Source organism: Solea solea, chromosome 10 (assembly GCF_958295425.1).
Source record: "Solea solea chromosome 10, fSolSol10.1, whole genome shotgun sequence".
Lineage (NCBI taxonomy): Eukaryota > Metazoa > Chordata > Actinopteri > Pleuronectiformes > Soleidae > Solea > Solea solea.
Window position 1 is genome coordinate 5,205,875 of NC_081143.1, and position 19,959 is coordinate 5,225,833.

General features: G+C 37.9%; 3 protein-coding genes across 3 annotated transcripts; 1 reads left to right on the top strand and 2 right to left on the bottom strand.

Moving 5' to 3' along the window:
* Positions 1-1,004: 1,004 nt before the first annotated feature.
* slc25a4 (solute carrier family 25 member 4) lies at positions 1,005-3,239 on the top strand. The gene is made up of 4 exons (XM_058641526.1): positions 1,005-1,214; positions 1,810-2,296; positions 2,379-2,519; positions 2,630-3,239. The coding sequence occupies exons 1-4, from the start codon at positions 1,104-1,106 to the stop codon at positions 2,788-2,790; spliced, it is 900 nt and encodes a 299-aa protein (XP_058497509.1). The 5' UTR covers positions 1,005-1,103; the 3' UTR covers positions 2,791-3,239.
* Positions 3,240-3,498: 259 nt separating this feature from the next.
* On the bottom strand, positions 3,499-11,480 carry cfap97 (cilia and flagella associated protein 97). Its single transcript, XM_058641525.1, has 5 exons — positions 11,210-11,480; positions 9,125-10,136; positions 8,100-8,380; positions 5,208-5,319; positions 3,499-4,171 (listed from the first exon to the last, which is right to left on the bottom strand). The coding sequence occupies exons 2-5, from the start codon at positions 10,125-10,127 to the stop codon at positions 4,068-4,070; spliced, it is 1,500 nt and encodes a 499-aa protein (XP_058497508.1). The 5' UTR covers positions 10,128-10,136; positions 11,210-11,480; the 3' UTR covers positions 3,499-4,067.
* A 1,790-nt stretch (positions 11,481-13,270) lies between these two features.
* Positions 13,271-18,695, bottom strand: ufsp2 (ufm1-specific peptidase 2). Its single transcript, XM_058640616.1, has 12 exons — positions 18,586-18,695; positions 18,316-18,406; positions 17,382-17,565; positions 17,235-17,301; positions 16,976-17,130; positions 16,636-16,828; positions 16,309-16,455; positions 16,032-16,196; positions 15,162-15,286; positions 15,006-15,082; positions 13,888-14,012; positions 13,271-13,777 (listed from the first exon to the last, which is right to left on the bottom strand). The coding sequence occupies exons 1-12, from the start codon at positions 18,586-18,588 to the stop codon at positions 13,691-13,693; spliced, it is 1,419 nt and encodes a 472-aa protein (XP_058496599.1). The 5' UTR covers positions 18,589-18,695; the 3' UTR covers positions 13,271-13,690.
* Positions 18,696-19,959: the final 1,264 nt, after the last annotated feature.

Sequence of the window (19,959 nt, forward strand, 5' to 3'; positions counted from 1 at the left end):
AATTTACTGTTACTAGATTGATACTGTCCTAATAACTAATTTTAATTTTGGAATTTGCCTATGATCAGACAGTGAGCGCCACCAAGTGGTCATGAGGTGGAATTAAAAGGTCAGAGAACACTGAGGGGATGAAACTTTAAAAAACATGCCATATTTTTCACTTATAAGTTATTTTTTGATAGTTTCACTCACATTTTTATTTTAGTTTAAAAAGATTATTTTCAGACTGATTTTGCCTGGTTGTATAATATTTGCAGTTTCTGGCGGACATGAGGATGTTTACTAGCTGCTTGTTGTTGTTTCATAGCAAATGTTGGTGGAACAGGACTTGTCTCTGCTAGATGTGTTGCCTGTTTTAGTTCCATGATTCATGAAATCATCATGAACTATAAGGATCAATTTCAGTTCTTCCTCTGTCTTTCCTCTGAGGATTTGACTCAGGTGTTCAGTGGGTGACAAAAATGAATGTAATAAAAGTTTAAATACCATTAAAAATTAGATACAAACAATGTTAAATTATAGGACCACAAACCAAGAGACTGACAAGTGCTTTAGCCTTAGGCTAAACATGTTAATGTGTGAGAATAATTAGATAGAATAAATAATTGTCAGGTCGCACCTGTCGTATAATACTTTATAATCTGAAGGATGAGATAAAAAAAAATTTGATTATCTCCATAATTTCGTATTTCATTTACGGATTGGAAACTCAGTTGATGACGTGTATGCTTTGATTGTGGGTGACAAGACTGTTTACCAGCAACTTCAAAACTCTAAACTACTTACCATGACAAATATTACTCTGGTTTACAAATACATTATGACCTTCCTACTAATCACATTTCACTGCCTGTGTCCTTTAAATGTCCCCGGCATGAACATGGCGCACATCTTGACCTTCAACCTCGGATATTTATCCAACCTCGTTTATCTGTTTGACCACATGTAAATCCATCACTCAAAATTCTCGCGATAAAAGGCGCTGGTATATTAGGACACATGTAGGAGCCTCGTCCACTTGGAGCGGCGTTGGGTTTCCTTGAGGACCTTAGTGAGGTTTGGAACAGTAAAGGGTCTTAGGTTTGCACAAGACACATCCAACCATGTCGGACGCGGTGGTTAGTTTCATGAAGGACTTTTTGGCTGGTGGCATTGCCGCTGCCATCTCCAAAACAGCTGTCGCTCCCATTGAAAGAGTCAAGCTGTTGCTGCAGGTAAAACAAGTGAACTAACGTGGATGGCCGCATGTTTTCTTTGTGCGTAAAAGTGTGCGTAATTGTTGGCTGACTGAAAAACTAAAAACCAAAGGGTAAAAATAGAACGTGTTACACTCATAGAAAAGCCTAAATGTGAAAATTTTCTATTCATATGGTCTAATGCGTAATGCCAATAGGCACGTGAGGGGTTCAGCGTCAAAGTGGAGATGGTTTTACGCACTGGACTTTGCGACGCTGCTGGTTTGGCGTGATGATGGGGACAATCCCACGAGAAGTGTTGTAATGAAATGAACACAAAATGTTGTGATTACATTTGAAATGGTGTGATTTGTGGTTTAATAAGTCATTTGCTGTTCCACTTTAAGACACGGGCGCAGTAACTTTCAGAGAAAATGAATTGCTAAATTTAACTTGAAGGATGTAACTAAATACACAACCGAATCTCAAGTATCAGGAGAGCGCATGGAGGCTGCTGCTGCGACAAGTGCAGAATAAAGTGAAACATCCACGAGGATTGTGTAAAAACTATGTTTGTGCAAAATGTTTTGTATGTAATATTTTATGGAGAATCTGTCACACTCTTTGCTTGTAGGTCCAGCATGCCAGCAAACAGATCACCGTAGACATGCAGTACAAAGGCATCATTGATTGTGTGGTTAGGATCCCGAAGGAACAGGGTTTCATATCCTTCTGGAGAGGCAACCTGGCCAATGTGATCCGTTACTTCCCCACCCAAGCATTGAACTTCGCCTTCAAAGACAAGTACAAGAAGATCTTTCTCGGGGGAGTGGATCAAAAAACACAGTTCTGGCGTTACTTTGCTGGTAATTTGGCATCCGGCGGTGCCGCTGGTGCAACTTCGCTTTGCTTCGTCTACCCTCTTGACTTCGCCAGAACAAGGCTCGCCGCTGACATCGGTAAAGGCACAGCTGAGAGAGAGTTCACCGGTCTTGGAAATTGCATCGCTAAAATCTACAAAACCGATGGCCTTAAAGGTCTTTACCAGGGATTCAATGTGTCAGTTCAGGGCATTATCATCTACAGAGCGGCCTACTTCGGCTGCTTCGACACAGCCAAAGGTGTGTAGATCTGCTGGATGTGACATTTATTATGCGTTTGCTTTGCTGTGTATTTGAGTGACTACACTCGTCCTTCCTGCAGGTATGCTGCCAGATCCAAAGAACACGCACATCGTCGTCAGCTGGATGATTGCGCAGACTGTCACCGCTGCAGCTGGTATCATCTCATACCCATTCGACACCGTCAGACGTCGTATGATGATGCAGTCTGGACGCAAAGGAGGTAAGTGTCACTCAACTCCTGCAGTGTAGAGTAATTTGGCACGATTGCGCATTTTACGCAGTTCCCGTTGGCATCATTGCGCATCACTGTCTGTGTTTCCATCTTCACAGCGGACATCATGTACAAGGGCACAATCGACTGCTGGAGGAAGATCCTCAAGGACGAGGGAGGAAATGCCTTCTTCAAGGGCGCCTGGTCCAACGTGATCAGAGGCATGGGTGGTGCCTTTGTGTTGGTGCTGTACGATGAGATCAAGAAGTACTCACAGTAAACCTACAAACCTCACAGTCCCAGAGGAAACCGTTCACTTTGTTTGAGTCTTAATTCATGTGAGAGAGAGAGAGAGAGAGAGAGAGAGAGAGACAGAGAGAGAGAGAGTGATAACAGCTTGTGGTGAATTCAAATGTTGGCATGTGCTCTTGTGCAGCAACAGCATCAGCTGCAGCCCAGGGAAGAAAAGGGTTAACATGCCTTCTCACAAATCTGTATATATCCCATCTACCATGTGCCAAAGGGCATAGACAAACTTTCAGTGTGCCAAAGTCAAGCCTGTGGTTCAGTGGCGACGTGACGACACAAAGGGAATCGTCACTATATACTCGATGTTAGTCAGTTTGTGAAGCAGTTGCAGAGCCTTTGTATTGTTATGTTGAGACCACTCTGACCCATGTATCCCACCTTATACATTATTTTATTAAGAATAAAAGTTTATTAGTCTAATAGTTTGGTCTGTTTAATGTATGTTCTCTTTGACATGTCAACCTGCCACCTGGAGTTTAACAGCTGTTTTACACAGCAGAAAAAATACTATGATTATAAGAAGAAGACTTTTCAAGTGTAAGCCATGCATGAACATAACCGGGACTCTAAAGCTGAAGCAGCTCAATGGTATTCAGCCATCATTCATTTTATTACCTTTCCTATCCGGACAAAGCTTCTACCACACTGACCATTTTAATGCAAAAAGACTCTCACAAACTTCTGTTTTTGGCTCTTTTTAGTAGAAAAGATATAACATGTTTTGTTACTGCTTGCCATTTTCCTAGTTGTAAATATCACACTGCCAACTATAGGGTAAAAGGCAGCTTTATTTTGTAAGGAACAATAATAACATAACAACAAATATTACCTGACAAATAATCATGTAAAAACATTAACAACTCAGATGTGACAAAATGCAGATTTAATTGAAATGGCATTTCATTAAATAAAATAGTTTGTTATTTTGATATATATATATATAATTTTGTATCAGCTGTTGAAACAAAGGCATCATTTTCAATCCAAATACAGCAAGCTACCGGCTACACTGAGTGCATTACAATAAATTTGAGCCCAGAGCATCGTTGGCTACACCTTAACATCGAGGAGCAGACAAGTGTCAATTTCTTAAATAATAGAGAAACATGACAACACAGTCACTGAATAGCTGATAGATTTGATGAGATGAAAAACAGAATCCTTTATGACTTCCAGACTTTACCTGTTCTGGTGAATGGAGAACAATGTAAAAGTAGTCAGATGAAATGGCTAAAAAGAGCAGTGTTTTCAGCACCAGGCCGGTCGGGCTGCACCCAGCTGCTTTGACCCGGGCACAGGTGTGATGGTAGGTACTGGTCCGGACCTGTGGTGAGTGGCAGACCTGGGGCTCACTGGTGCGGATAATAGAGAGATAGCCATCAGATATTTAAATTAAAACACTGTTTTGCATTTCTATATTACTTGCTACATGTATTGTTGAAATAAATTAAAACAAGTTACATTTCAAATAAATTTAAACACTTTTTTAAATCCAACAGCAAAATCTTATCATAACTGTGTAACCAATTGTCTTCTCTTTTGTCTGCCCACCAAGTCATATAAGGATGATGCAGTACTATGAAGGGGCAATTTTTAACTCAAGTGTACAAGGCCATAACATTGGGAGGAACTTAGTAAGGAATTGTAAAAACTAAAATAAAAAAATTTGATATTTATGTTAAATTCTTGGCCAAACAAAACCAGCACATTTATCACAGTTTAACCAATCTGTGAAATGTATATATCTTAGGTATATTGTGCATGATGGTACCTCCATGCAGGTAGATTTTCGATATACTGCGCAGCCCTACAATATTGCTAATATTATGAAGGTCTAAATATAATGAAACTCTTAAAGCAATTATATCAATTAACAATAAAACGGGTTAAAGCTATAACAGCAGAAACATAAGTGGACAAGAGGTAATGGATGAATGATTTGTTTGCGTTAATAAAGGAATTAGTCAAAGACAGCTGCTTCACACAGCATTAAAATCCTCTTTTTCAATAAAGCAGCAGATATGAGCTGCACAAGGATGATCCTGTACTTAGTGTAATTGCATCACCACATAAAAAAAAAAAACAGGCTGTGACTAAAGCCTACATGATGACCTGCTCTTGTGGAATCCAGACTCTCAGTAAGGGTTTGGTACACAATGAACAATTCAATTAAAACAACTACGTCCAATAGTTGGACTATATTTTCATGCCATGTCAAAACCTGTAATTCATACATGATATAAACAACTCATACAGTATCTTTAAGTTCTCATCCTTGCATTAGAATGTAATTACACTTGACTAAACTTATACTTACTTATACTGCAAACAGTCAAATCGCAATTTCATTATCTGTCAGAAGAATAAAAATTCCATATTTTCACTAACCTGAGAATTTACTGCCTTCCAAATATCCAGTTTGGCGCTGGTAGTGTGCCAGTTGCTCTGAGCGCCTCAAACTCTGTGTGGGTTTGGCAGATTCGAGTCTCTTCAGCAAAGCCTGCAACAAACACATAGAGCTTTAATGTTTTCATATTCCATTTTAAGACACAATTCTCTCGTGTTCACTCAGTGCAGCTTTACAAAACGAACGTAAACAAGACAAGTTGTGTAAATAAGGAAACAAATATGCATACAATGTTGGTTCAATAGCATTTGGTGCATGTTCATTTACAACATAATGTGTTTCGATATACAGAAATGTTTTCAGCACTTTAGTTGTTGAGGTACTTCTTTATCGTGCAGTGCCATCAGGGACATTTTTGATTGGGCGCAAATGACAATGGCCAAATACTCCATATACAAAGTGACTTGTATTACACAGACTATAGAGACAAGAACAAGCAGAAAGAGATGGTCTGATCCCCACTGATTTAAACACAGCATATTTATTGGGCATGGGACGATTGTAAAAGTTTATGTCACGATTATCCTGACAAATATTATTGCGATTTTGGGCTTAAACAATTACTCAATTAATCGTTTACTAAACTAATTTGATGATCGATGAATTGGTTTGAGTTTTAAAAAAAAATTAATTGAAACTTGTTTCTCTGATTTTCAGCTTCTTAAATGTGAATATTTTCTGGTTTCTTTGCACCATATAACAAAGAAATCATTAAAACAGAATCATTTTGGTTTGTGGACAAAACAAGACATCGAAAAACATCATTTCAGAACACCATTTCCAGGTTTGATCACCATTTGATCAGACGTATTAAGTAACAAATCACAAGCCCTGCATGCTGCGGAGTAAGGCAGGATTTTTTTTAAGTCACTCACATGAACATGTGAATTTTTCCTCATTCACGAGTAACACGATAATAGCAATTTTAACTTATTGTAAGTGCTTTAAATCCCAATAAGCGATAATATCATCACTAATATTTAGATAGTGGCTGAAACCTTTGCACAGTGCAAAAGCCATCAGTGCATCTGGGTGTGAATATGGAGTGGAGGCTCCCAAGCAGGAAAACCATGTGAATGAAAATAACCCTCTAATCAAAAAAATAACCCTCTAATCAAAATCCTAATTTAATAAGGAAAAAGTCTCGTACTTGACAGCATACATAACTGAACAGCATGAAACAACAGCGTAGGCAAGTAGCTGAATGTCATACATGCATTCACACTCCCACATGCATGCTGTGCACAAATTCCCCAGTAAGCAAAAACTCCATATGAAGCAATGCAACAAACGAAAAGCTCAACAGTCAGAGAGACTGATCTCTGGAGAATCTCCATATTCTCCAGAGATCATTAAAAGGCACTATGGATTTCTACACTAGCTGCAGACACACCGGTCACCTGCTGCTTTTCCAGTGTCTGAATAATTCAAAATCTCTCCCCTCTACATAAGAAAATGAGGTATATTGTGGAACTAACCAATCTTGAAAGTACACAGTATGACTAGTACTACTTGTGCAGGAGACATGAGTTGTCATACACATGTGATGGGTGGGGAGGATTCACTGATCACACGGCAGATTCAATTACTTTACTCTAAGAATAGAGAAGGCACCACGCAGAGGGATGGAATCAAGAGGGCGATCTGTCCTGAAAATCAAAAAAAACATATTCCCTAATCACAATAATGACTATAATTAATAAGGATTAAAGACATTTGTCTTGTCAGTAATAATAAAAGATTGTTTTCTGCTTCCAATAAATAGCAGTAGCTTCATTTTGGCTGCAGATGGTTAAACTAACCTGAGTACGTGGTCAAGCAAACCTAATAAATGAGGTGAGAGGCTAAAGCTGCAGAGGCTGCACTGTCTCTGAATGTCACTCTGTGGCACTGCTGCTCAACCACCACCTGCTGCTATCTGTCCAAGTCCATCCGTGTCTGCTTTCAGTGGGCACACAACACCCAAACTGACACTAACTCGACCCAACCGACTCAAAGTACTCTTAGAAATACAGTTTGTGAATAAAATGTAATACGAGGGCACACAATTATACATGTGGGAAATAGCTACATTGCTGTATATGAATGGTATCAGAGACTGTCATCACATAAAGTATTTAATATGCAAACCAATCGTGTGGACATTTCTTTAAAACCACACAAGCTAGTGACACTGATAAAAATTGCTGATGCAGTATAGTGCAGTAGATTATGTAAATGTATCCCTGGCTCATTACTGAGAAGGTGATGGATTGGTTGATGTAACAAACAAAAGTATGGAAATTAAACACTTAAAATAAGGTGCTAAATACAGCATTATTGTTTCATAGCATGCATTGTGCTGTGAATCAAGTCACCATTTTCTACTAAGACAAGATTTATAGGGGCTCATTAAAAAAAACAGATAAGTTGTTTGTCTATCGTAAGTGTGTAATCGCTTTTAACATCATAATGACAAATAGTTGTATATTTGGAGATAATCTTGTTAAGATCTATGTCTCAGATAAAACAAAAACAATCAGCGCTAATGAGGACACGCCTTTCTTCAGCAGTGAATAAATATGGGTCAGTTGAGAGAAAGATGTGGGTACATGCTCTGTGTCAAAGGTCCCAATCTGAAAATTTGACTTTGGATCAGTGTATTTAGAGTGGACACATATCTCACATTGACCTAAGACACTGCAAGGTAATAAAGAAAGCATTAACTCCATCACCTCCCTTTCACATTACCTGGAAGATGATCCAAGGTAACTTAATTCTAATAAATAGGTCATAAATACAATATATTATTATTATTATTATTGTTGTTAGTAGTAGTAGTAGTATTATAATAATAATAATACTATAATATACATTCAAGGATCAGAACTCACTAGGTTTTCCCTCTCGATGCGTTTCTGTTCCCGCTGCCTATTGAGTGCACTGGGACAGTGACGGACAACAGGCGAGAGGCCAGTTTTACTGGTTCTCTTCCCCGATGCACTTTTTGGTCTGGACCCTACAGAGAGACGCGACAGCGCCCGAAGAAGCCGCTGGTTCTCTTGATCGATACGTCGGACCTCTTCATTTCTGAATGAGTAGTTCTTCCTGTTTTTCCCTCCAGAATAGCGGAAGTCCAGTTTTCCTCCGAGTTGACTCTCTGATGTGAAAGAGCCTGATGGGTGAAAAGGACAATGTTTTAAGTGCTTTCATCCACCTTTAAGAGTGTTGCTATGCTCAAGTGGGAATCAGTTTTTTGTTTTTTTAAAGGGAACAATGAATCGTGTGGAAAATAAAAAGAACAGTTACAATGTCATTATAAATATGCTGAGATCGCATTTGTCTGATGTACAGTTTAAAAAATGCTGTTTGTCAACAAAAGCTGCAGTGGGGGCACACAAGTCTAGTCCCAAGATAACAACACTGCTCACAAATATTATAGTGAAAAAACTCTCTGACTATAAAAAATAATAAATACACATATTATTACCCCAGCTAGATGAATAAAATACAACTTATTTAATATGCCAACTGTTGTCTTGTGAACAAGATCCTGCATGAGTTAGCTCCCAGGAACATTTATAATCATGAGACAACCCACATACAAATCAACAGTGACTCCAGGAAGAGGCTGGTGTCATATTATCCAAAAAGGAAAACTGGCTTTATTAAGTTGGCATTTCATAATTAAACAAAAAACATAATTACATAAAATCATACCTTAGCACAAATACATTTTCATAACTTAAATAGGCGGACAATCTAATGGTACCTCAAGATAGCTTTTTAAATGTAAAACTGCCTTTCATCTATCTGTGATTCATTTACTTTAATGTTTATTATTGTGCACTGTACCTGAATAAACCTTTAAATGCAATATTTTTGACAAAAAAATGACAGCTTTATTTGCTTAACTCACATTCATCCACATCCTGATCCAAGGTCTCATTGTGATGTATATTGCTGAGGCCACTGGAGGGCACACTCTCCGCCTGCTGCTGCTGCTGCTGCTGCTGCTGCTGCTGCTGCTGCTGCTGCTGCTGCTGCTGCTGCTGCTGCTGCTGCTGCTGCTGCTGCTGCTGCTGCTGCTGCTGCTGCTGCTGCTGCTCTTTAAGGCTTCCACCACCAGCCTCTCCATGGTTCAGGTCAAACGACTGCCGAGGGCTGATGTCAGGTGAGGAGAGGGGGCTTACATCTGTCATCGACTCCGACTCCTTGTTACGGCTGTCCCTTGATCCTGCTGAATCCACTCTGGCCCTCCTCCGTCCAGGAGATGAAGAGGACCTCTTATATTTGTGAAAGGTGGGGGACCCCGAAGAGCTTGTCCCACTATTACTGCTGGAACAACTCTCCGAGTCGGCGTCTCCACTGGACTCTGTTGAAGTGGAGGACGGACTTCTGGTGTGCCGGTTTCTTGACAGTTTTTTAGGATATTGTTTCTTTTTCAATCTTGAGCCTGAATGTTTGGCACTGGATGGTGATGTTTCTGCATCAGACTCATCCATACTCTTATCATGTACATCACTGGACTCAGCCAACAAAGCCATGAATGTCCTCCCATGCTTTTTAGTTTGTGAATTGTCATCTTCCTCACTATCACTGATATTACTGATGACTTTATCTGACATAGAGGCAACAGATGATACTTGTGATGATCTGCTCCTCTCTTCTTCCTTTGACCAATAGCTGTTGTCTCTCCCTCCCTCTCTGCCTCTGTTGTTGTTTACTTGCTTCAGGTGTTGTTTGGTCCCATCAGTTCTCGGAGAAACAACAGCTTTTGTTTTTTCCATCTGTTTTGCTTGAAGTCTCTCATGTGCCGATGGGCTCTCCATCTTTTTCTGCTTATCCCTGACAAGGCCATCATCGTCACTATCAAAAAATGAATGATCCACTTCACCTTCGAGTTCACTGGGGTTGAACATGATAGGTCACTGGTAAGGATGTAAGGATGAGACAAAGATGAATGTTTTACTCCATTTAAAACACCGTATATATACTTCGTATTAGAGGTAATCATGAACTAAAAAGTAATAATGTTTTTTTTTTTCTTTGGGCTTCTCCTCTTCACCACAGTGGATCATCTGTCCACATATTTGACTTGCTCTTCCTGCCCTTCCTGACACAACCCTCCCATTTTAACTGGGGGATGGGACCAGCACCAAGGGGAGAGTGTTTTCTTACTGATAAAGAACAAAGTGAGTTGCAGTAATCCAGCCTTAAGAAAATAAAGCATTAATGACTTTTGCCAGGAGTGTGCAGTTATGATTATTATTATTTTTGCTATGAGGTTCCAAGGTGAGTCAAGGTTTGATTAAATAAAACTTGTGAGTTTTTTTGGCGATGGGTTCGATGTTTGAGGACAAAGGGCAGAGACTATTTTTGATGCAATAATCATCTCTGTCAGTGTTTGGGATTAAATAGTGAAATTACTTATCCAAAGGTATTTAGATTATCTTCCATTCAACAGGTAATAACATTATAACAGTCTGAATGCATTTCCTTCTAATAACTTCCATACATGAAAAGCAGCTTGTAGATTAATACAACAATTCAATTCAAATTTGAAATCAATCCAGATGAATTTAAATTATTTGTACATTTGAGAATATAAATTTGCTTAGATATTGGTACAGTGAGACAAGATAAAATAATAATCAAATTTACTTTCCATGATATGGTGATATTTTGCATGTTTAAGCCCTTTAAATGAAGAGTTGACGATTAAATATAGTAAAATAAAAGATTTTAGCTAAAGAGACAATTTTGCCCTCTTTAAAATTGGAATAGCTTTGTCAGAGTTGAGCAAACAAAACAAGTAATTTAAAGATATTACCTAGAGATTTAACTGAACGTGGTTACAACTGTACCGGTAAGAATATTAGGTAAGTCTTGGGGTTATGACAGACCAGCGTGACAGTAACTATGACAGTATTACTTTTAACACGGTACATAACAACAACAACAACAACAACAACAACAACACTATATACACACAGATACTTACAAGTGAGGATTATTCAGAAGAGCAGATGACGAGTCTTACTAACTTACTGCTCTCGGTTAGCTAACTTTAGCCGTACGGCACCGAGGTCTCACATGACGCCTACAGACAGACGGTATTCCGCGGTTGCAGTCGCCGCTTCAGAGAAGATGTTTTCCACTGTGAAGACGACGAAATAAACCGCAAACTCTCTTCAGAGACATTTTCCTTAGCAACCTGCTGGTGGAGGTGGATGCGACCAACGCGACATGGTGCCTAGTAACAAACAGTATCTTCTTCTTTTACTTTGGATGCAGGCATTATAGACGCGTAAATGCAGCGGTGCTGCCACCTGTTGGTAGAGGTGATGGTGCTTTCTACATTCACTGAGCGGCCACAACATTAAAACTGCTAACTAGTTCTAATGTTGCTGCTGATATGTGCTGTTTTTTTACTATTATTCTATTATTCAAAAATTACTAAATACATTACACTACTAATGTTTCTGAAAAGTCTTTTAATAACAAGTGGATGTGGTCAGCCTGACATCAGTTACCAGATTGAATGTAGTGGCTCAATTTATTTTGGTCCAGTAATCCATGATGAGTCATGGTTACAGGTTAAAAAAAAAAAAAAAAATCAGTAGTTGCCACATATTTGAACAATATTTTATTATAAATAATGTATGCAGTATGCATAATAACTAGTGCCGTATGCGATTCTGTCTGTGCTTTGTGTTTTGTGTTTTTACTTCAATTCCCTCTTAATGGAAGCAGCTACATGGGACAAAGGGACAATAAAGTACAGTATCTACCAAACTTGACCTATAACCTTGATAAGGTGTTGCAATATTGTCTTCTAAATGTATAAGAAATCGCTGATGACATATTAACACAAGGAGGGTTCACATTAAAATGAACTGGGCTCAGTAGTGTGGAGATATCTTTTAAAAAGTTATTTTCACTTAATTATGTGACTTAATAAAATAATACCATGAGTCAAATATAATTAATTAGCGCATTTAAAATATTGTGTATGCATGGTTTTGTTTTTTTTTCTTCTTTTTGTTAATGTGTTTTCAATATTTCATAATACGTGACTTGCCATTCCATATATATGTGTATATTTATGTGTATATATATATATATATATATATACATACATATATACACACATATACACACGCACATATATACATATATGTAAGACTATTCAGACATTGCAACAGAGGGGAGGTCATTTCGTTTTTTCCTTGGAGTTCCATTATACTAAAGTAACTGCTCCTCCTATAATGCATCTCCATTAAAAAGAAAGGGGATTGTCTGCAGGCGCGTCCCCTGAAATCACAATTTGTCACGGTTTTCTCGTAATGACATAGTTAGACCTAGAAGTGACACACACAGGAATGAAATGCCGATATCCTGGGACAATACTCTTCAGGGGAATCTATCGTATAAACCAGTGTCTGGTCACTATCATTACATTTAAATGGCGATACAGGATGAGAAGAAATGGTGGTTGAATGGAGTCGCACACAACCAAACCTCGGATAAGAAATCACAGAGTGAAATCTAGGATTTTTTTTTTTTGAAAATTCCCATTTCATTGTCTATCAGTGAAAAACCCCACATCTGACTCTGACAACTGATGGGCTGTGAAAACTCAATTACAGGGAGTAACTGTCACAGGGATCAGTGCATCGCTGCACAACAAGTTCTCAGACTGGAACCAGTTTAAATGTTTCCACAGCGTCCAAAGCAAAATGTGAATTTCTGTGAACAATCCTTAGGGTGGACAATCTATGATCAATCTGATCATAGATTCTGAAGATGTTGTCTGTGACAGGACTACATATGACAATAACAAATAGTGACCAAAAGACCTGATAAAGATTTTTACCAGCTAAAATAAAGCCTTCACATTTCTTATTTTATCCAGCCAAAGGTCTTGGCAAAGACATCATTTTAAATGACAAAAAATAACAAAATCTTCAATGAAAATTATTCCAGATTAATTTACAACTGAGATGACTTATCTAATAACCTACCACTTTTAAGACATTTTCAAAATTATGACAAAATAAAACATATTGTACACTTTAATCATGTGTATTATCAGCCATATATTATAGTACAATACAGTATATGTCCATCAGCTGCAGTTAAAATCTTCTATATGTAGAAGGGAGTTCACTTACAGTGGGGGTCAAGATCAGCAATGGTGAGTTTGTTTACCAGTCACATCAACCAACAACAAATCTCTGTTCTTTTTTAAAAGAAGTCTGTTCATGGTACATAATTTACCAGCCATATGTATAGAATACAGGATATGAGTGGGTTCTATTACAAATACTGTAAATCTAATTGTGCCTTTGTTGAACGACAATGCAGGGTAAATACCCAAATGTGTTAAATTGGGCACATTCTTATAAAAGAACAGTTTACAATGTAACTCCATACATATTCTTTACTGATACTTAACCATGTCCTTCACATCTTTGACAGTTCAGATGACCTTTGGCCTCTGAGGCAGACAGAGATTATAATATGCAGTTTGATCCCAAAAATCTGGCCCTTTCCAGCCGCACCAGCCCTGGGAAAGACATAATTCACAACAAAGTCAGCACTTTCTTTGAATTGCTTTCTTCTTTTTTTTCCTTAACAGAGCAGGATACTGTCTGTGTGGATGTGTGTGATTGTTACCTTGTCTGTGATAACTTGTAGGTCTTCTGCTCCTGTGTAATGTGGATCTAGGATGAGAAAGCGGATCTGCCCACTTGTCTCACTCCAAGACACGCCCAGGATAGTGTGAGCTAACACTCCCCCTCCTGCGACACAGAAGGGGACAAAATTAATATCTATACACAGCATGAAGAAATCCAAAAAAATAAATTATTAAAATAAACATGACTTTTTTTTGTCTGATAATTGCAAACATGAGAATCAGTAGCAGCATGTTTTAGGAAATGCTACTAACGTCAAAAATAATAAATAAATACATACATAAATAAATGCATGGGGCAAGATATAATTATTAACATGATGAAAGGGGCACAAAGGTGATGAGATGTGACTGAAACATACACAAAATCTTCGTATATTAATGGAGCTTTGGATGAATAAACTTTAGGATTGTTGTTTAGTTTTTAGATCAATAAAAAAGAAAACATATTTGTTGCTGTAAAATGCAGCAGATGTGGTTAAAGTTGTAATTATTTTATAATCTTAGGCAGCAATTGAATAGCACTACATTGTATATTGTGACATAATTTCATTTTATATCAATATACTGTTTACACTGTACAAACATAGAAATGCTATGAAAAGTTTGCCTCAGGTATTGTGAATGTTTCTTTTTATGTTTTCTGCCCATAAAGAAGAGTTATCTTAAATTAAACTACATGTTATTGAGTTTTTACCACAGAGCCATAATCACACTGAACAATTAACACAAAAACCTCCCAACATGAGACAATGCAGCACCTTCATGTTTTTACTGCAGTGTTATTTGTTATCATACAAAATATGAATGACGCACTGATTGAATGATTATGGGGTTACATTAATGTATGTGAATATGAATGTATAGATTTGTGTATATACATACAATGTGTATGTGAATGTTGTTACATGTTTAATTTATGAGTCTGCATCCTGGCAGTGCACCTGAATTTCAATTACAATGACAATAACATAATCTTAATCTTAATAATTGTTAATATTGACTGATTTAGTTATACAAGTTCCACAAGTTTTAATATTTGTGCAAGTTGTTCGAGGTTAATTGAAACACAAAATGTTGAAAATGGCATTCAGCTCACCGATCATAACAGGAGTCCCCTCTGTGAGGAAGTGGTTGGCCAGTTCTCTGCCTTTCGATGCCAACTCAGATCCCTGACTGAAGGAGGAGGAGTCAGAGCGAGTCCAAATTGTCCACACAAACATGAATACTCACAAGGTGCTGTTTGGCAACGTACCTCACAAACATGATCTTGGAGGTGACACTGAGCAGCTGGTTCAGAACAGCCTGAACCTCTATGGATCCGATCCACTGGCGAGATCCCACAAAGGAGGACTGTTTGTCTCCAACATCCACTAAAGCCTGGAAAACAGTCATGTTTACATGTACAGTTTAATAAGAGTAAGACGGACAATCGGACAACTTGCCGAGTCAGAGTATACACACTGAGGAGAAAAACGATATATTGGCCGGTTTACGTCTGACTCAGCCTCCTCAGCTGTATCTCTCTAAAGGCTAGTGCATATTGAATCAGTTTCCTGATGGACCGTGCTGTGGTTCTGTATGTTTTGTACTTGCTGTTCATGTTAATCATGATACAAATTAGAAAGGATCATGGCTCTTGTTGTTGCTGTGTTGTCTGAAGAAAGACGCCACCGCTGTATGATTTCCAGCAACAGTCCCGCAATCTATACATCACCTCCTTCTGCTTGCGGGTCAAAGACTGGGGAGGAAATTTTGGTGCATGTGCAGAACACCAAGTCCAACTCCAGACTGACTAAGTGCATATATGCAGGAGTAATCGGAGTATGAATTTATCCAGGTATGTCAGTCTGATTAAGACGAGCTCGGTTTTAGTCGGACTAACGTGTTTACGTGACATGACATGACATGACACAAAAATAATTACTGTCTAATTCTGACTAAATTTTGACTTTTAACATGCACGTTAACACACATGAATGAAGCATGGAGAAGCAGCGATCTTGGACATCACAGATATGCAGGAAATTATTATTATTATTATTATTGTTGTTGTTAAAAATATTATAGGTCTTATTAATTGGATGCACATTTCATAATGTGATCAGATTCACTTCAATATTACCTGCTGAATCTCTTTGTGAGTGGGCACAGGATGCTCAACATAGCCTTGCTGCTGGAACCAGGAGCAGATGGTCTGAAGGGAGCGATAGGCACAGCCCCAGCCATTATCATCCATACGGTCCTGCATGTAGTGGTGATAGCTATAGATCCCCTGGACCAAGTACACCTGCAGAAAAAAATGTGGAAAGAAACCCCAAAACTCTTACAATACTTTTCCTTATACATTGAGTATTCAACTTTGAAAGAAGACACAGAATATATTATATAATTCACTATACCTTTCCATCATCCAGAATAGGATGTGTAAGGGCCAGATGAGGGTTTCTAAGGTAACCGTCTCTGTAAGGCTCACCAGGAAAATGGTAGGCGTTGGCTCTTCTAAAATATGACTTGTCAACTGGTAGTTCATACTGCTGATGCAGTTCCTACAGACGAAGAGATTTTGTGCAAATTAATTAAAAGAAATGTAAGAAAGAACAAACTGAAACTGTAGAATAAAACAGACTAGCAGTATGTTGTTTAAGCAATTGGTTGAACTGTGATATCAAGAGTTCTGTATGGTGCTTGCCAGTTCATTTGGGATTTTAAAAGAGCTCAGTTTCTACCTTGCGTTGCGTCACCAGTTGGCTGTCGGGAACCCCTGCTGGGTAAATCACAGTCATTAGTCCTTTTGGCTCTGGAAGAAGAAAGTGGAATGCTTCTGGGACCAGCAGTGTGGTCCCATTCATGTGCTGTAAGGTCACTTTCTCCATCTCACACAGCTGATGGGTTAACGCTTCCATTAAGTGCTCACAGGCGCTGCAAACAACAGACATTTTTCACAGAATAAATGTGAAGAAAACTACAGTATGTCAGGTGGAGAGTCCATGAAATAATGAAATAATGATAGAGTGATTTCACATGAGGAGAAGAAATTCAGTTTTCTTTCTTAAAGAGAAGACATACTCTTTGATCGTGCTGTCGCTGCTTGTGCAGACAACGCAGTCAATGGGAAGAGTTGTAGCCAGGAAGTGGGATTTCTGGACTGTTCTGCTGAGGATGGGAGCAGGGCGGGAACCTGAGTTTGTCACTTCCATCATCAGGTGAAGATTTATAACACTCTAAATGACAGGTATAAATAAAGAGGCACAAAACACGCAACATAAAGATGATAAGGCATTTACATTAAATGAAAACAACATTCATCTCAATATTCACAACTTACCACTGCTGAACTCTTTTTGCTTTTCTTTTTTCCAGATTTCTTGCCAAAGCTCTCCTGTTCATCTGTCCTTAAGTAAATAAAAATATTTCAATTCAGTTAATCAAGGAAAATGTGTCCACAAGAAAAAAACTAATCAAACTGACTTACTGTATCCACTGATTTAAATCTTCACACAGGGTATCTGGTGTTATTTCTTCAGGTGTTGCCCTAACACCTTTGTTTGGCCAAATAATAACAGGACTGTCACAGACTGAAAGGACACAGGCTTCAGATTTGACCTGAGAGCGAAGCGCCTCGAATGTTCCTGAGATCACCTTTTGTATCTGTAACACTGACAAAGGGAACGAGAAAAGGAAAGTATGAATAATTCTATGATTTAAACACAGGATGAAATGGCACAGAATTATTGTCAAACGCATAACGCTGGGTACATGCAGCCTGAGACTTTTATCATTGTTCTTCCAAAGCTCTGGAAACACATGATGTTACAATCTCTTGGCAAAAACACTTTGAAGAAATCCACCTTTAGTAAAACACGTTTTGGACTGTTACAGGTGTGACTTTGCATTGCAAATCCCACATTTATAACCATAGTGCCCTAATTCAAGGTTGATGCAACAGGGCAGGCAAACCGTTAACAGATGAGAAAAGGCCCCTGAAAAATGGCAGAATACCATAAGCTGCTTTTGACCCGTGCGGAAGTCTGGATGCTTTCCTGGAAATGTCCAGATGGACTTTATATGTATATGCTTTTGGAACTTCACACCTCATGTTTCTTGACAGAAAACTGATCTGTGTAAACATTGTAAATATTACTGAATAAACAGCAAATTTACATGCTGTTGCTTTCATGGCATGTTTTTTTGTTTGTTTGTTGTTTTGTTTTTTATCAACTTTGATAGCCAGATCAGGTCAGCTTCATACTTAAAAAAGGTTTTACTGCTGTATTTTTAATTTTTAATTTGACTATTTCAACAATTTTATTAGAATTTAACAACAAAAATCAACAGGGGAGTGAAAATACAATACAATACAATCAAATGGAAACGCACATAAAAAGGGGTTGTGAACATGACTGTACCGTCAGTGCTGCCCAGCTGACATTTGAGCTCTAGCGGTCCTCGGACACGGAGGATGGTGCCCGTGACTGTGGGATGTGCGTGGACGACAACCTGAAGTTTCACAGAAAACGTTATTAACCTGAGAGAGAAGAAGCAGCTGACGGAGAATACACTGTATTTAACTGTAGTTTGAAGTGAGTGCTTTAGACGACAGCGAACTGCAACAGTGAATGAATGCTTATATAAAGTTACAGAATGATATAAAGCAGTTAATTTATGTGTAAACTCACCATCGTGGAGTTTAGACTCAAAACAGTCACGTAAAATGAATAGACGTTTATAGCGGGGAGGCAGCCATGTTTGTTGTGGGCGAAATCAGACGTGTCTCTGGCTGACGCCTCCGATTGGACCGTACTGACTCCGCCCACTCGTGTTGCATTCATGGTAACTCGTAATTTTTGTATTATTTTGTTAGTAACCTAATCAGAGTACTAGTAATTACCACGGGGAAATTGCGTTACATTTGCTCCTTCAGAATTGAAATAACACCCTAGTGTATTTATATGTGTATATATATATATATATATATATATATATGTATACATATATACACATATATATACACTGTGTGTTATTTCTGAATATATGTGTATATATATATATACTGTATATATATACTGTATATATATATATTCAATTCTATTTCAATATTTAATAATATGTGTGTATATATACACTGTATGTAGATATATACTGTACTGTATATATATATATATACATATATATACTGTATATATATATGTATGTATATGAGCATGTTTAGTGTTTTTATTACAGTTGTCCCTAGTTATTTTTTTATTTTTACAAATTATTAAATTTTTACAAATTAGATTTCCACAGGTTAATCCTCAAACTATGGAGTCGGAATATGTTTTTCAGTATCAGTCTAGATATCATGTGTGTTTACCTTAACTGCGGTGTAATGCATGGCAGGATGTAAAGTAGAAAAGCTTATGTCTATGTTAAGGACCAAATGTAAAATAAAAAACAATAAAAGTAATATAGGCAGTATACATCTAAAATAATCTACAGTCTTATCTTTGCAAATGAGAGTAACATAACTGTGGAGCCACTGTCTGTACTGTATTCAGTGTGTTGGGCTTTATTGAAGCATGCTATATCTTATTATTCTGGCATCAGTGCCCAAGAGTCCAGTCTTATGCAACACTGAAAATAATGTGTCAATATTTGTCTTTTTTTTTTATCTGTTTGTTTTGAAAATTATTATAAATCATTTTAATTTACTTGGATTAATTGTTCAAGGGAATTTCAAATAGACACAAATAATAAACTGCAAAACCAGCCTCTTGGTTGCATCTTACATTTGCTTCAGGCTGTTACATACTGTAGCAGCCATGCATATCAGGCCAGGCAGGATGAGTGGACAAAGGGTTAGAAATACTGTGCTGTATGTAGTTGTCATGCATGTGGAAGAAGATTATTTCCTAATCTATGCTTCAAGCCAACATCACTCTGAAAACTCTTTGAACTCAGCATCCTCAGGAAGATTAAATGATCTTTATAAATTTCACTTGCAGCGGAAAGACAATACAGATGACAGTAGTATTGCTTTGGCTCTAACAAACATTCTAAAAATTAAAAGC

Coding starts and splice junctions, on each gene's coding strand:
- slc25a4 (XM_058641526.1), top strand. CDS start 1,104: ATGTCGGACGCGGTGGTTAGTTTCATGAAGGACTTTTTGGCTGGTGGC. Junction 2,297..2,378: donor CTGCTTCGACACAGCCAAAG/GTGTGTAGATCT, acceptor TCCTTCCTGCAG/GTATGCTGCCAGATCCAAAG. Junction 2,520..2,629: donor GCAGTCTGGACGCAAAGGAG/GTAAGTGTCACT, acceptor CCATCTTCACAG/CGGACATCATGTACAAGGGC.
- cfap97 (XM_058641525.1), bottom strand. CDS start 10,127: ATGTTCAACCCCAGTGAACTCGAAGGTGAAGTGGATCATTCATTTTTT. Junction 5,320..8,099: donor GCATCGAGAGGGAAAACCTA/GTGAGTTCTGAT, acceptor TGTTTGTTGCAG/GCTTTGCTGAAGAGACTCGA. Junction 4,172..5,207: donor GGAAGGCAGTAAATTCTCAG/GTTAGTGAAAAT, acceptor TATCCGCACCAG/TGAGCCCCAGGTCTGCCACT.
- ufsp2 (XM_058640616.1), bottom strand. Junction 17,566..18,315: donor TCAGCTGGGCAGCACTGACG/GTACAGTCATGT, acceptor TCCCTTTGTCAG/TGTTACAGATACAAAAGGTG. Junction 15,287..16,031: donor CTCACAAAGAGATTCAGCAG/GTAATATTGAAG, acceptor ACTGTTTTCCAG/GCTTTAGTGGATGTTGGAGA.